This window comes from Lacerta agilis, chromosome 7 (genome assembly GCF_009819535.1).
Source record: "Lacerta agilis isolate rLacAgi1 chromosome 7, rLacAgi1.pri, whole genome shotgun sequence".
NCBI classification, from domain to species: Eukaryota; Metazoa; Chordata; class Lepidosauria; order Squamata; family Lacertidae; genus Lacerta; species Lacerta agilis.
This window is the reverse complement of record NC_046318.1, coordinates 15,193,067-15,210,175: the sequence shown is the minus strand read 5'-3', so window position 1 is coordinate 15,210,175 and position 17,109 is coordinate 15,193,067. Positions and strand designations below refer to the sequence as shown.

Below are 17,109 nucleotides of genomic sequence, written 5' to 3'. Positions count from 1 at the left end.
GTTCACAGAACAAAATCAAAATATAAAACCGCAAAATATATAATCAAATTACAAACAACAACCCAATAACCCATCTCCCCTTGGAGGTACATGAAAGGTAGATAGTGGTTAACCTCAAAATTACTTCACACAGTTAAATAGGTTGAAATCAGACTTACAGCTTCTGAATTTTTAGGCCAAGAACTGCCTCCCTTCATAGCACCTAGCCCAAAAGAAAAACAAGCACCATCAATAGAAGAGGGCAGCAACATGCTGATAGGCAAGAGAGATCAGTTTAGATTTCTTGTTAATCAGAAGTCCATTTTTATCCTCAGCTGGTGATGGATAAATCACTCATTTTTTGTTACTCTCCCTTTGCCATTTCCCCAATATACAGGTCTCTAAAATTTTGCATTAGTTTGTGGGTTTTTTAAAAAAAATTCCTTGTGAAAATTTGTCAGCATTTTAGTGTGTAGTTCTCCTGATATACACATTATTTTTCTTTTTGAAAACCAATTTCCCCTAGCATAATGTATTCTAACGTTATTTTAACTCAAACATGCATCTGAATGCAGGCTTCACGCTAATACGTGCATTTTATTTGGCTGAATAACTGCATTACAAAATTCAGCAAAGTGTGAGGTTTGCGGGATAACTGTGTTTTGAGTCGCACGTTATTTTTGGAATTGTAAATTATGTGCATACACATTAAAATAAGTATGGAACTGGATTCCTTCCCCCGCCCTCTCACATCCCCGTCCTCAGCCCTGTTTTTATATTTATCTGGCACCAACCTGTCAGTCCAGCCCTATTGGAATCTTCCAATAGATAAACTTGTAGCTATGTAATCCTGCTGAAGGGCAAAGAGTCCATTGTATCTCCCAGTCAGGAAGCTGCTGTCTCCTGTGGTTTTCAAAAGCAAGTACATTTTCAGCTCAAATCAATCACTCTCTATAGTAACTAAGATCGTGCGGCATTTTGTTTGACTATTGCCAAGTGGGCCGTAAACCTCCGAAGGGACAGAAATGGTCTTTTAAAAACAAATGCAAAATTAGTAGCCGTAAAAGTTTTAGTACTTCACATGATTCATGTGCCCAGTCTTTCGAATGGGTGTATGGACCAAACATGGACAAGATACCAACCCTACACCATTCACACAAATAGCAATTGCGTGAATAACTTTTAGAAAGCAAGATGTAAACACATACCCTCCAATATTTCTCAGATGAAAATAGGGACATCATTTTCTATATCAAGAAGCTTCTCCTGCATTTGATCTCGCTGCACATGTATACGTTGTATGCACATATACACCTGTCGCCTTGATCCAATTAAAATCTCTCAGCCTAGCCTACCTCACAGGATTGTTGCAAAGAAACAGTATGTGAGGGAAGGGATCGTGTACAAACCTTCCACCGGTAAACAGAATGAAATAAATTTTTAGCTGTAAGCTGCCTCGAGTCCCTGTCAGGGAAAAAAGTGAGTAATAATAATACAGTGGTACCTCGGTTTACGAACTTAATCCATTCCGGAAGTCCGTTCTTAAACCGAAACCATTCTTAAACCGAGGCATGCTTTCTCTAATGAGGCCTCCCTCCACTGGTGCCCTTCCACTGTTCAGATTCCGTTCTTAGACTGAGGTAAAGTTCGCAAACCGGGGCACTACTTCCAGTTTTGCCGAGTTTGTAAACCAAATGATTCGTAAACAGGACTGTTCTAACCCGAGGTACCACTGTAATAGGAAAATGTGAGAATGATCAGGAACATACCAGAGAGTAAATCCTATTGAACTCAGTGGGACTTAATTCTGAATAAAATTGCTTAGGATTTCAGTGTAAGGCTGCACAGTCTTTACCCAGTTAACTGGGAATAAGCTCCATTGAATGCAGTGGGACTAACTTCTGAGTAGACAGGTGAAGACTTGCAAGTGCAAGGCTCCATTTACAATAGCGGAATAAACACTCCACTGTTTCCTAAGAATTGCTGGCTGCTGAAGCGTTGCATTTAAAGAATCTAAAGGGTAGCATCTTTCCTAGTTTGGCCATGGGAGCTTATAATTAGGAACCAGAGCCCACAACAAATATGTGGACTCAATGCATGGGTGTTTGTCGGAAGCTGTTTCCCATATAGTTGTAGAAATGTCAGTCTTGTCAACGCAATGCCTCCCCTCTTGCAAGGGTTTTTTTGTTTTGTTTTGTTTTTAATGCTCCGTACACATCAGAAGGCAATTCATACAGATCATTTCCATTTTTCAGCAGCTAACACGCCAGAAAGGTAAGGGCAACAAAGTGGGCCTATAAAACTACCTGCCGGTCTGTTCAGCTGTTTAAGATATGAATATTGCTTGGCCTTTGGAACTCTGTTTTCTTGGGGACACACACCACGTCTGTTTGCCTGACAGCAATGGCTGGAGTTTATTAAGAGAATAGTTAAGGAGGTGTGAACTAAAAGCAAGGCTTACCAAGCCAGCAGAAGGTCTGTGCCCCACTGGAACAAATAGCTGTAGAGATGGGGGGAGCAATTTGGTGGCTTTGAATTCCAGAGTGAATTTGCCTGATCCATACCTCATGGAACAATATGAGGATGAGATATGAGCCCACTTCAAAATCCTAACTCCTGCCAGAATCCATTATGAAATAGCACCCTCTTTATTTCTTTCCCCCCCCACACACACACATACTAATTACCTGGAGCTGCTGGCATGCACAGTTCCTGCCACATGGTTTGAAAATCTATCGGCAATTCTCCTCAGGCAGAGCAAGATATGAAGACATGCTCTCACTCTCGGGGAGTGCTAATAATAATAATAATAATAATAATAATAATAATAATAATAATAATTTATTCGTACCCTGCCCATCTGGCTGAGTTTCCCCAGCCACTCTGGGTGGCTCCCAGTCGAGTGTTAAAAACAATACAGCATTAAATACTAAAAACTTCCCTAAACAGATGCCTTCAGATGTCTTTATAAAATAGGATAGCTGCTTATTTCTTTGACGTCTGATGGAAGGGCGTTCCACAGGGCGGGCGCCATTACCAAGAAGGCCCTCTGTCTGGTTCCCTGTAGCCTGTAACCTCACTTCTTGCAATGAGGGAACCACCAGAAGGGCCTCGGTGCTGGATCTCAGTGTCCGGGCTGAATGATGGGGGTGGAGACGCTCCTTCAGGTATACAGGACTGAGGCTGTTTAGGCTTCCAATGAGATTGAATAAAAGAAAACATGGCCACCATGTGGTTTTTTTTTTTCTCTCTCTACCACATAGCACATTTTCAACTCATGTGGTGGAAACGATGGACACTGTTGCAAGTGACTAGTGTCTGTTAAAAGAAAGAAAAAAGAGGAGAGTCTAAGGACTGGCTAACTTCTAAGTATTTCGAAGTACATTTAAAAAAAATGTGTATAGACTGACAAGAACTGTATCACAGCATTCAAAAGTGTGTGAAATCTATTAAATGCAGATCTGCATGTTTGTGCAAGAGGTTTAAATTAGGCTGCTTCATTAGACATGTAAAAGAAAGAAAGAGTGTCAGAGACCTAGGACTTGAGAAGACCAATGTTTCATTCCCTATTCTCAAGCAAATCACTTGAATAGAGATGGTCTGGGGTAACCAACATTCAATCCAAAAAGTATCTGGGCTTGTTACTAATGCAAGTTTATAGTTTAACACTTGTCAGTCACTCTGTTGTTGCAAAACAACAACAACAATATACACTGGGGTTTGTTTTTTTAGGAAGGAATAAAAACATATATGCTGGTGAAAAACAGGGTTGGCTGGAGGAAATTACAAGCCAGATCCTTTCCCTCATTACTTTCAATAGCTGTCGTAATCCAACACTGCTAAGCGGGAGGTATGTTTGTAGCACATCTTAAATCTCACAATGTGGCTGCTGACTGTGTGACTTTGAGCTTTGAGTCCCAGGTACAACCTCTGTTATCTCTTAGAAAGGATCAAATGCATTTCAATTTGAGCATCTTGTGTCTTCTAGTGCCACATGGTGGTTGGCACTGAAACAGCAGCCAAATGGAAGTTAAGCAAGCAAGTTCTACTGCCTTATTAGCATCACAATCAATAAGCTTTTATGATCTCTAAGTGGATAAATAGATTCTTACAGTTCAGAAAGTTAATTCTGTCTCTTATACGTTAACACCAGACCTCCCAAGCATGTGACCCACTGAGCTGAACACAGCCCACCAGCAATCATCAAAAGAGACCTACCATCAGTTTAATGAAGATCTTGCATTTTCTGTTTGTCTAGGACAGCAAAGTAGAAGAAACATCTTATACCTGCCAGGCCACAATATGTGACTGGTGAGCTGTGTTAGGTACAGTTGCTCACAAGTTGGCCAGGCTTGTTGTACACCTAAATAATGCTTTTCATATCAAAGATAATGCATGACTGAGAGGATACAACTCTTTTAAATACATATATAAAAGGATAAAAGCTATGTATAGCTAGTTGATTTAATCCGACAGCCTTTCTCCATGTGCTCAAGGATGCACACTGAGGTATGTCACTTCCAGGTAGGGAAATGCATTTATGATAGAACTTCCTTTGAGTCTGTGGAAAAGGTGGGCTTTTTTTTTTGGTTGGAACTCACAATTCATTAACTTATCAGTATGAATGTGGGCTCATATATACCGTATTTTTCGCTCCATAGGACGCACTGGACCATAGGGCGCACCTCATTTTTAGAGGAGGAAACAAGGGAAAAAATATTTTTTTCTGGTTTTCCTCCTCTAAAAGCCCTGTTGTTGTTGTTGTTGGGTTTTTTTTTTTTTTTTTTTGAGGATCAGCTAAAAGTTTTGCAGCTTTTTTGCAAAGGGAAAAGCCCTGGCTTTTTTGAGGACCAGCTAAAAGTTTTCCAGCTGTTTTTGCAAAGGCAAAAGGCTTTTTTTTAGGATCAGCTAAAAGTTTTGCAGCTTTTTTTGCAAAGGGAAAAGCCCTGGGTTGTTTTTTGTTTGTTTGTTTGTTTTGAGGATCAGCTAAAGGTTTTGCAGCTTTTTTGCAAAGGGGGAAAAGCAAAGCTCCTTTTGCAAAGGGGGAAAAGCAAAGAGGAAAAGCCCCATTTTAATGGGGTTTAACTCACATTTCTGAAAAATCTTAAGGAAAGGGAGCCTTTTCTACTGTTTCCAGACAGATAATCTAATCAGCCAGTCACATGCCTTGGGGAAACAAACAACCTCCCTCTGCAGCACATTCAACAAAGGAGGGCGGGGCTGAAAGGGAGCCGGGACTCTTATCTCTCCCGATCTCTTGCTGATCAGCTGCTGAGCGGGGTCCTTTCAACACTCCCTTTTCTCTTTGTAAAATAAAAGGCATGATCCTCTTTTGGCCCCTGGGCAATTCAGCTCCAGGGACCACCATTCGCTCCATAAGACACACAGATATTTCCCCTTACTTTTTAGGAGGAAAAAAGTGCGTCTTATGGAGCGAAAAATACGGTACTATTTCCAGCAAGGCCTTTTAGGTAGCTGCCCCACAGCTGAGAAACAATGAAGGAACAGATTGCTCCCTGGAGCAAGTGTGGGGAACTGGCTTTAGGTTTTCCTAGAATAGGGGTGGGGAACTGGATCCAGGGGCGTCGCTGGGGAGGGGCGGTGGGGGCGGCACGCCCCCAGTTACAGGGTGAGCAGCGGCGGGTGGGGGTGACAAGCGGCGGCCCCTCCCGCCACTCCCACGCGCCGCCGCTCCCTCCGTCACCCCGGGAGCAGCAGCACACGGATGGGGTGCTTCTGCCGCTTTTTTTCGGCGGGGGGGCGACCAGCGAGGGGGGTTGTCACGCTGGTCACCCCCTCCTCGCTGGTCACCACCCCCCCCCCCCGCCGAAAAAACTGCGGGGGGGGGCGGGGAAAGCCTGGAAAGGAAGCAGAGCAGGCGTGTTTAAGCGCCGCTCTGCTTCTTTTTCCGCTTTCCGCTGCTTTTTTTGGCGGGGGGGCCCGACCAGCGAGGTGGGGGGCACGCTTGTCACCCCCTCCTCGCTGGTCACCACCCCCCACCGAAAAAACCACGGGGGGGGGGCGGGGAAAGCCTGGAAAGGAAGCAGAGCAGGCGCGTTTAAGCGCCGCTCTGCTTCTTTTTCCGCTTTCCGCCGCTTTTTTCGGCGGGAGGGGGCCCGACCAGCGAGGTGGGGGTCACGCTTGTCACCCCCTCCTCGCTGGTCACCACCACCCCGCCGAAAAAAAGCCTTGGAAAGGGGGAAATCCCCCTTTCTGTATACACGTGCGTCGTGACGTCATGATGACGTCACGGCGCGCGCGTCGTGCCCCTCCCCCAGGGGGTGCCTCTGCGCCGCCGCCGCCCCCAGCAGCGCAGAGGCTAGCGACGCCACTGACTGGATCACTGCATCTTTGGTGCTGCTGAGAGCAAGTTCATTTGAATGTGTATTCTCTTTGCCCATGAGCTGATTGGTGCTGACAGCCAGGGGCATAACATGGAGATGGCTAAGGGGGTGTAGCCCCAGGCACATGATTTTGAGTAGGCATGAACCAACCACCCCCATGCAGGAATCCCCATCTCACCCGGCCAGCATTGGGGGTCTCTGGGCTCCAGAGCCCAGCCTAGCCCTACCAAAGCATCTCCGGCCCCCCTCGCTGGATGGCTGTCTGGCCAGCATTGGGAGGTTGTGCCTGCCAAGGGCAGGCTCCACCCTGGACAGTTTGGCAGGTGATGCAGAGCAGCCCCTTGAACCCTCTGTGCCCTGTGCCTTGGTGACTTGACTGTTGTGGCAGGTTTTGTTCACCCTCTGCACCCCACTCCCGGCACATGTCCTGGGTGCCAGCAAGGGGTGCAAAGCTGCTGCTGACAGCACACCCTCAAATGACTCCTTTGAAGTCCATTTGCAGGATTCAAACCAAACCCGCCAACTAAAAGGATATTAGATAGATAGATAGATAGATAGATAGATAGATACCCCCATTTGTAGGTGTAGTCTGCATTCATAGTCAAGTGAATCACTGCCTGGGATTCATACAGGTTTGATCCTCACAAGCGGTAGTGGAATAATAATTAAGCCCTTTTAATATAATGTCTTAGTTGTAGTGGGGTTCAGGCCAAGTTGCTGCTGCACACTGGAATGGAGCAGTGGCAAGGCCAGCAAGGTGCAAATGAGCTGGCAGGAGCACAAGATTGGTTCCTGTGGTTCCTTCGCACCAGGCTGACCTCACTGCTGCCTTTGTCCATCTCCATCCTGCTTTGGAGTAGCAATTCAGCCAGAGAGATATCAGGTAAGCCGTGCAGCCCCACTGTGCCATCTGCTACCGTTTAATTTGAAGTTCTGGTATTATGTGATTAATGTGTGTATTAAATTTTTTGTTTCCTTAAGGGCTGGCACTGATAGAAGAAACAGAAGTTTCTCAAAGTCTGCTTGATGGGTTGTGCAACAAAGCATGTTGGCCCACAGGGGTGAACAAACCTCTTGTTTTATAAGCTTCTGGAGACTGCATACCCTCCCCAACAAAAGAAAAACCGATAACAAATAGAGGGGTTTGCAATATGTGACAAGTCAGGTGTTTTTGGCTTGGTGCGTCACACATTATGCCGGCCTGAAACAAAGAGAGCAAATGGGAACAGGTTTCTCTACACTGGGGTCTAAAGAACATTGATAATGCAGCATAGGAAAATGCCTGGCTGTTCCTATTCATGCAGTGCCTGCTCTGTGGATAAATATAGAAACTGTTTAGCTGTGCAAGTCTTCGCAGATAGCAGACAGCACTGCGTGTCTCCTGTCACCGTGCGGAGACTGTGAATGAAGAGAAACACTTCCTTCTCAGTATTTGTGCTATGTTTATTGCAACAGCATATTCAATCAATTTCAGCCTGTGTTGCATTCTCTGCTTCAAGATTTGATTTTGCTTTAATTTTGACAGAAATCGTTCTATTCTCCCTGTCTGCATGAAAGCACAACCCCCCCCCAAAAAAAAAAATCAGCATATTTTGTGCTAAAGCAGATTAGTACAGACAAGATGGAGTAAAATCCCAGGTTTCCATTTTACGTAATTGTTTATAGCAGAACTGGGGAACCATAGATGTCTAGGTGTTGTTGGACTCCAATTCCCATCAGCCCTGAGAATTATGGGAGTTGGAGTTCAACAGCATCTGGGGGGGACAATGGTATCCCAGCCTTGATTTATAACAAAGCGTGTTCTCCTTCATGGAGAGCACGTGTTGCGGTTGGGGCTAGCAAGTCACCCCTCTGCTGCTGGGCGGGTTTGTATGGATGGCCACTACTGCGATTGGGCTCTGGCTGTCGTTGGGGAGATTTCTATGTTGCAACTTGTTGATGGACAGCCCAGAGCCTATAAATGACCCTGCACTCAGCGTCGGAGCCCTCCTGGCTTCATGCATCGGATCACCCGCCCTCCCGCCCTGTTATTAGGCCTCTGCATTGACCTTGCTATGCCTGTCATGGGGTCGTCTGTGTTGAGCAGGGGCCTGGTAGGAATTTTTTCCACTTGGCTGATTGGCTGGTGCCATTTGGTTTTCGCCTACTACGTAGCAATTAGTCAAAACTTGTAAGATTGGCGGTTAGGCATTGGTTATAAATTGGTTTAGGAGGGGCAGAGTTGGCTGTGGTTGCCCCTCCTATGCTGCGAAGGGGCAGGTTGGCTGTGGTTGCCCCTTCAAGGCTGCGGCGGCGAGGGGAATTCCGTTAAAGGAATTCAGGGGCTCACCATGCTTGTCCGTTTCCCCCCGGTCGGGGGACAGGGCCCACGCAAGAGCCCCTGGGAGCATTTGGGGAGAACGGGCGCACATTCTCTCCCCAAAGCGTTTTCCCCTATACTGACTCCACAGGCGGGTGGATGTCAGTTCTGTCCCCAGTGGGACAGATAGTCTTAACCAATGCCTAAGCAACCACTCACTTATTTTGTATTCAAAAAGTTGTGGCCAAATTAATGCCAAAACCTTAAATTTATATCTGGTGTGAAGTGTGTTTTACTTGAGGGGTGGATTGGGGACCTCGACACGCAATAGGCCGTATCCAGAACTAGTTGCACCATGATTATATTCACAATGGTTGCATGTAGGAAGGAATCAGAATTCTGGTTAGGGCTTAACAAATTCTTTGGCATGATTCTCATGATTTGCTCCTGCCTGCCATCCATGTGACTGACTAGGCTTCCTTCAAAGTTCCTCAGATGTTTCTCCAAGGAGGAACCTCCATAGTCACCTTCATGCCAGGCAAGATGTGGTGGCAACCAAACTCCCGAGTGTTTGCATAGGGCATCAACAGATAGCAATAATGCACAGGTCATGGGAAATGTCTTTGCAGAGCTCCTGAGGAATAATCTCAGGCTGAAATATGAAGCAGAAGTCTAATAAATCAGGACTATCTGATTGATTTTCATTGTCATCGTTATTGAGTTCATTGAGTTCAATTAGTGCAATATAGGTTTGTTCACGCTTCTTCCTCTGAATGATGTAGATTAATCTCCTCTCTCTCTCTCTCTCTCTCTCTCTCTCTCTCTCTCTCAGAAACCTCTGAGCAATTTAGGCTGCAAACCTAAACCTATCTACATGGGAGTAATAGGTCTTACTTTCAATTAGTCATGGTTAGGATTATAGTGTTCAACAAGCTTATGAAATTAGATTTGTTTCCCTAAAATTTCCTCAGGCATTTCACCCAAGCAGGAATCTTAAAATTCACTTCAAAAATCTTACTTCTGTCAAAATTTGGCAACAGCTTTGGGATTGGGCAGCACATGAACACTGAAGAAATTCATCTAGCCTTGTTGAAACACCTGTTGCTCCCCTTGGAATTCTTCATATACCTTCACTGAGGAGAGCTCTCTGAATTAATCTCAAATTGCAATAAATACAGTGGCATAAGATTATCAGAAGAGCTTGGCTGAGACAGGCCCATGGCCCATTTATCCAGCTTTCTGCTTACACAGGGTCAAAGCAGATAGAAGCAGGCTCAATAGTATTCTCCCACTCATGACCCCCAGAAACTTGAACCCTTATCCTCCACTAATCTGTCTAATTCTCTTTTAAGCCTCTTTCCGTGTCCAGTAAGTACAAGACGCCTTTGCCTGGTGACACTGTGGCCCATAGATTGCAGCAAAATACTGGGCAAGGTTTTGCCCAGTATCCTCTCTGTGTGGTGGGGTGGGGGATGCTGTCTCATGAGCCCTTGCAAAGCCCATATAGGGCTGCTTCCCCTGGAGCTCAGGGTCATCCTGCCCAGTGCCCACCCACCCTCAGGTTAGAGCCTTCACTGAGCAATTTTGGGCCACTGGTTGACATGACCAGAAAGGAATTCTTCTCTCTCAACCTGATTGGCACTTGTTTGGGTTTTTTCCATCTCTCCCTCAGTGAAAATATGGCCTTGCTTCGTTAGGCAGAAAAGCATTGTATGTATGAGGGTGGAAATGGCGTTGGACAGGACCAACATATTATGGGGGAGCCCCCATAAGTGCCCTGAGGGGAGGATTGACCGCAGCACCCCCAAGCTTGGGATTTCTGCTTTGTTGGAATCTGCACTCTGGTCGCCCAGTGACACCTTGCTTGCTGGCTTGTACCACAGCAGGTTTCAGCACTGACTGACTCCCATGGAACAGGTTTGAGGTGGTCCAGACCTGGCTTGATCCATTCCATCAACATGGGGCTTGGGGAATGTTGAACTGGTTTTGGGAGCCAATGCCATGCCATCCCTTACCCTGCCTTCTGCTATCAATAATAACTTGGCCTGATTTTATCTCATCACACTCTGGTTATTTTGCTGCTCTCATGGGTCACATCGTGAGCCTGCCTGGCCAAAGCTGTTGCTATGACTACTGCATCCTGCAGGAGAGAGAAATAACCTTTTCCTCTACCCACCACGCATGATGTGTGGTTTTTGTTTTTTTGTTTTCATTTTCTTCCATCTCTGCAGGCAATGGTTCCTCTTGCATCCCCTTTTCTACAGCAGACAACCACGGGGTGGAGAAATCAGTTTGAGGTAGCTCCTCATTGACTGACAGCCAATCTTTCTCCTCCTGCACCTCTTTTTCCACAGTAGGTTCCCAAGGGGCAGAGAGATCAATTAGCAGGATTTCTTGTATGCTCTCAGGTGCCTCCATTTTCATCACCTGTACAACAGGTTCCCCAGGAGTAGAAAAACCTTTCGACAGTTTAGGTGTGGTTGGACACAATAAGTCACTCCTGTTACACTTGCACAGTACTGACCCCTTCACCTCTCCCCATCTATCTCCTGGTAAGCAGCAGCAATATGTGGTGTGGCCCTGTTGCTCACCTGACCTCCAGCCAGTCATATTGCTGCTAAATAGGTACTGCTGTGACAGGAAGGTAAACAGCATTTTCATGTGCTCTGGCACCCATCACAGTGTCCTGTGCACCAGAAGCGGTTTAGTCATATGGACAAACGCTGGCTCCCTCGGCCTGAAAGCAGAGATTAGTGCCACACCCCATAATCAAATTCAACTGGACATTGCCTTCCAGTGATCCTTTGCCTTTTACCTTTGTCCCCGTCTTGCTGCTTACCAGGAGATAGACTGGTCATTGTGCAATGGGCCCAGAATAACTAGAATCTAAGGTTGTCACTGTGTGTGTCCTTTAGCAAAATCTGATCGTGTTTTTGGAGGTTTCTGGCGAACAGAGACATTTGTGGGATTTTGCTAAGATTTGTAAAATTCCTCAGGTCTGATGCAACCCTTGAGGCGAATGTGGATATACCTCCTCAGGCATTGCATCTGGGGAATTTTGAGAGAAAAGGAGTATCAGTCAGACTAACAACACGTCTCAAAAAGGTTTAATGCATCCCTATGGAAAGTCACTATTCGAACACTTTCCAAAACTTGCTTTTTTTTGGTTCCTTTCTTAGAGTGACTATTAATCCCTTGCCAATTCATAATAAACCTGTTTTTGATGCCAGTTCTATAAAAAAGCAGAGACTGCATTCATGCCAGGTAGGATATTGGTAGAACATGACTAATTGCTACAGAAATTTGAAAAGTATGCATTAATTTTTGTACATTGCAAGACTGTAAATTTCAGTTCCTTCTAATCCCCTCTCTGTTCGATGCATTTTAAAACGACAACGCTTTGTGACGTTCCTAAAGCTGACCACGAGATGTCACTGCTTGCTAAGCATCCACAATAAACCCTCACAAGAAATCAGGGGCCCAATCCAGTTAAATGTATGTAAAGACAAGCAGAGCCTCTGTTTCTTTTTTTGTCATCAGCAGGGTAACCGTGTAGACTTCTTGTGCGTGTGATCTTAAAAGGGGGGGGCAACATATTATTATTTTTGGACATATAATGGGATAGATGTGGGACAGAAACAATAGTTCTGATAGGAATGACTGAGCAAGGGCAAGACCGTGTTCGGCAAATAAAAAGATTTCAGACCATCGTGTTGGTAAATTACCTGGACTCATGCTGAATGGTGGAACTGATTGATTCACAGTATACGTAGATATTCTGTCATGCTTGTCAGCCTCGGGCAGTATAAGACATAAAGACATTCATTACGGCATACTGAGGTGGAGGGTAGGGTGTAAAGTGGGCAGTGATCCGTGGCTTTATGTATAGAATTCCCAGGTCATAACTTTGATATTTCCTCTCCACCCCGATACTTCAAAAATAATTACTGAAGCAGCTCCTGATTTCCCCCCCCCTCCACCATTCTGGTATTTTGATTCACTGTTCCATCTAATGCCGGAATCGCCTGCTGAAAGCTTCAATATATATTTTTTTGCTACATAAAGGGGTGCTGCAGCATGAAGAGGCTGGCATTTTGTGTGGCACACGTGAATGTTTTATGTGTCTGCACAGCCTAGCATGCCTTCCCTTCTGCCAAAAGCTTCTCCCCATGCCACTCTCTAGGTGGCTGGGGAAAGGAAGCATGCCTCTTCCAAAATGACAACCACCCAATTAGCTCTTTTTGCCATAGTTTTTCAGTAAATTTAAACAGATGACCATTCCCTGCCACCCACACCAATCTTTTCTGACAAATGAAACCGAGCTGACTGGGGAAACAGAGTGTGAGAGAAGAGGTGATGGAGAGCATTGTGGTTGGTGATACTGGAGCCACAGAGATCCAAAAGAACCAAGAGGGCCACATTTTGTTGCTGTATTACTGAGCCGCCAAAAATTTATCACAAACTGAATTCAAACCAATGGCCCGTAATTCAGACATGTAATGGCAAAGGTGTATCCTAGCTCTTTTTTTGTTGAACTCCTCTGCTTCATGGGTATGAAGCTATGGTAACCACTAAAAATTGTGTACTATAACTCCCATCATTCCCGACCATTAGCAATGATGGTGGGAGTTGGGATTTCATAGCATTGCAAGCAGGGATAGCCACATGGGCTAACTGTGAGACTCCAATGATTGAATTAAGGACATTGTGTATGAAAAATACATGCTGTTCTACTGAGCTGCAGTCCCTCCTGTCTGCCATTGGTCACTTCCTCCCCACCCAGGACCAAAATGCATATTCAGTATAAATATACTAAGCAAAATGGTCTTCTATTAAATATTTTAAATATGCATATATATTTTCTCTCTCACCCAGTGGTTTTAGACTTCTTCTTATAAGTCCTTGATCTGACGTTGTATTTTGCATTCCTCTTTATTGTAGCCATTGGACTTTGAAACAAAGAAGGCATACACTTTTAAAGTAGAGGCCTCAAATGTGCATCTTGACCATCGCTTCCATTCTGTGGGCCCATTCAAGGATACTGCTACGGTGAAGATCAATGTGTTGGACATGGACGAACCACCCATTTTCAGCAAACCATTGTACACTATGGAGGTTTATGAAGATACTCCGGTCGGGACCATCATTGGAGCTGTTACTGCCCAGGACCTTGATGTTGGCAGCAGTGTCGTCAGGTGAGAAAATGTCCCATGTCTTCCCAAGTTGAAGCTGTCAGTGATATATAAATACATAAAGTAACATGAACGACAGGAGCAGTTAATTCTGTTTTCAAAATGAGGGATCAGCAGTTTGGTCCTTCTCCAAGAAAACAAAAATCCGGTGAATCCACAGCACTTACAATCTGGAGGAACCTTCTGGGTCCCACACTTCAAGTGTAGTGGAATGACAAAGGTCCCCCAAGTCCTGGAGGCCAAATGGAAGGCTTCCAGTCTAAAACAAGTGTTAGAACCTCCACCAGGGGTTAGTGTATGTCTTTACAATGTTTAACAAATGGAAGGAGATAGTTGGCAGGGGTGACCCATGCATGAGGCAAGGTGAGTCCATTTGCCTCAGGTGGAAGATCCGTCCCCTGCCTTTGTGCTACTGCCAGCCCCACCAGGGCTTTCATGCCACCAGGACAGCACCATTGCCCTCACTGCTGCTCCTGCTGTGCCCTCACAGCTGTGTCATGTTGAGTTGACAGCGTGGGCGCAGCCATAGGTGAGGGCACAGTTGCAATGGGGGGGGGGGGGCTGACAGCAGCACAACAGCAGAGGCAGGGAGGCAGATTTGTGGACAGGGAGTGGCGGCTTCAGCACATTTTGCTCACAGTGACAAAATGTCGTGGGCTGGCCCTGAATTTTGGGGATCCCCAAACTGGCTTCTGTTGGTTTCTTACACATGACCATTCTGCTCACCCTCAAACCATGGATTGCAATGACTTGCAAAGGGATGAAACAGGATGGAGCAAACCTATGAGTGAGTGTCAGTGAGACCACAAGGGGATGGAATAAGCTGATCAGCCCATCCCTCAAATAAATCCAGCTTCCTCTCCAAACTCTCAGGTAAAGCTGCATCCATCATTTTCTGAATATTTATGCATAATATTCCTCTTCTACATTTGCCTTCCCTTTTCTTCCATTCCCTAATTTTTATTTTTAGTTTGCAAGCCCCACAGGTCAGGAACCTGGTTCTTTAATTCTTTAAAATGCCATGTAGCATGTGAATGACATCTGCTAATAATGTCACTAATAATAATCCCAAATAAGTATGTGAGTAAGTGTGCTTCGGCACAAATGTAATTCAATTTAGGATTAGGGTGCTTAGAAATGCCACTTTACCAACTACAAAATATCTACCTGAAAATATTTATAATAAATCTGGATTTCAAGGGATGAGGCTAGGTTTTGGCTTTATATGCTCTGACTCATTGGCAATGTTTAACCCTCTTATTGTGAAAATGAACAATCAATGGCTTAAGATACAGGGCCTCATTTGAATTTAAATAATAAGCTGTCCAACAGAGAACTATGCACTTATGGTTGATGAAAGCAAGGCAATTCTTAAATATCACTTTAGTAAATTGGCTTATGACACATTTAATTTGGTTCACTCCAGTAAAGTATCCTACATCTGATTCCAAAAATCAGATTATTTTAGTGTCAAGATGATAGACGTGCTCTGAAAGATTGTTAAGGTAAGTATAAACTATTTGCCGCCCTGTGTCTATTGTTAGAAGGTGAGAAAAGTGACCCGTATTCTAAACCCAATAGTTTGATCATCAGTCTTAGGTTTCTACAGTGCAACAGATGGATTTGACCTAAAGGCTTTTGGGGAGCGGGGCTAGCCTTGATAACCACAGCCCCCCCCCCAATATTGTTGCTCTCGCTCATACCCCAAGGCATTGGCTGACTGCTGTGATGTCATGGGGTACTCACAAACATTCTGATAAAAATGAAGATCAGATCAGATACACAGCATTTGCAAACTACAGCTGATAAATATAAATTGAACAATTGGTTGGTCTTTTTTGTCTGGTTCCCTGTAGCTTGGCTTCTCGTAGTGAGGGAACTGCCAGAAGGCCCTCGGCACTGGACCTCATTGTCCGGGCAGAATGATGGGGTTGGAGACGCTCCTTCAGGTATACTGGACCGAAGCCATTTAGGGCTTTAAAGGTCAGCACCAACACCTTGAATTGTGCTTGGAAACATACTGGGAACCAATGTAGGTCTTTCGAGACCAGTGTTATATGGTCTCGGCAGCCGCTCCCAGTCACCAGTCTAGCTGCCACATTCTGGATTAGTTGTAGTTTCCGGGTCACCTTCAAAGGTAGCCCCACATAAAGCGCATTGCAGTAATCCAAGCGAGAGATAACTAGAGCATGCACCATTCTGGCGAGACAGTCCATGGGCAGGTAAACATCATGGCAACCATAAGGACTAGAATCTTGATTTTTAAATGAAGGCTGTTTTTTTTCTTTTCTTAGGATAAATAACAAGGGCACTTCTTGGTCCACATAAATGAACTCTAACGGTTTCAAAAGGTCTGTAGGTTTTTGGCTGCACTCTTGCATTTTTTTTCATTTTTTTGCAGAAAATGCCTTTGGTGCTTTAATATGTAGGAGTGCTGATGCGGAGATACTGCAATTTATTTATTTGAAGAGGATAATTGCCCAGACCCCTATTTCCTATTTATTAAGCTGATTCTGTTTATTTATCTATTGGCCTAACAGAAGGAAAGAAAATATATGCAGTTGTTAGTTACTGATGTATTAGATTTCAGTACTCCATAAGGTTTATCTCCTCTAATTGAAACTAAAAAGTCAATAAACAGAAGTTAGCAAAAGCATAAATTAGTTGCAAACAGTTGTGTGTGCTTACAACTTCCAAGTGTGTCTTACAACCATTATGCTGTGTTAGCTTTTTAAAACCTAGTTTGCCTTGTCAGGGTAAATAATGGCCTATGTCACTTTAACAATATTTTAAAGAAAGAACTTGCAAAGCATAATGAAGTTGAGGGGGACTGGAAAATAGGTCTTTAAGAAGACAGTGGAAGACAATAAGTGTTCTCGTATGCAATAGGCAATATAATGTGCTGTGCAGTATCGTTTCATTGCAAATTAATTCATTTTCTCTGAGATGTTTTCCAGGCACAGTTTTAGCCATCACAATGCCTATTACACAAATCTGTAATCTGCAAAACAATGGAGACAGGAACAAAAGATAGATCTGTGCTTTGTGCAGCAGAAGGCACAACTCCAGAGAACAAAGCAGTTCAAAACAGCTCACATTAGCAGAAGTAACACTAGTCCTGGCAATTTATTACACTTTATCAGGCAAAAAAAAAGGGACTTTCAAATCTGTTAGCTTTGACATATGGGGATCAGAAGATAATAGCTAAATGATAGCAGAAAGGAAATCCACTTATTTAAAGAATAGAGAAGGAGGAAAACTGTTTTGCAGAAAGTCATCGAGAATGCTGAGATTT

The 17,109-nt window shown here is 44.5% G+C and overlaps 1 protein-coding gene across 2 annotated transcripts in view; it reads left to right on the top strand.

Annotated features, from left to right (window-relative positions):
• The window catches only part of CDH12 (cadherin 12), a 243,202-nt gene that overhangs the window by 207,899 nt on the left and 18,194 nt on the right, over positions 1 to 17,109 (top strand). For both annotated transcript variants that reach the window (XM_033154397.1, XM_033154396.1), the window contains exon 7: positions 13,564 to 13,817. In XM_033154397.1, coding sequence (XP_033010288.1) covers positions 13,564 to 13,817 — 254 coding nt within the window. The remainder of the gene's footprint in view (positions 1 to 13,563; positions 13,818 to 17,109) is intronic.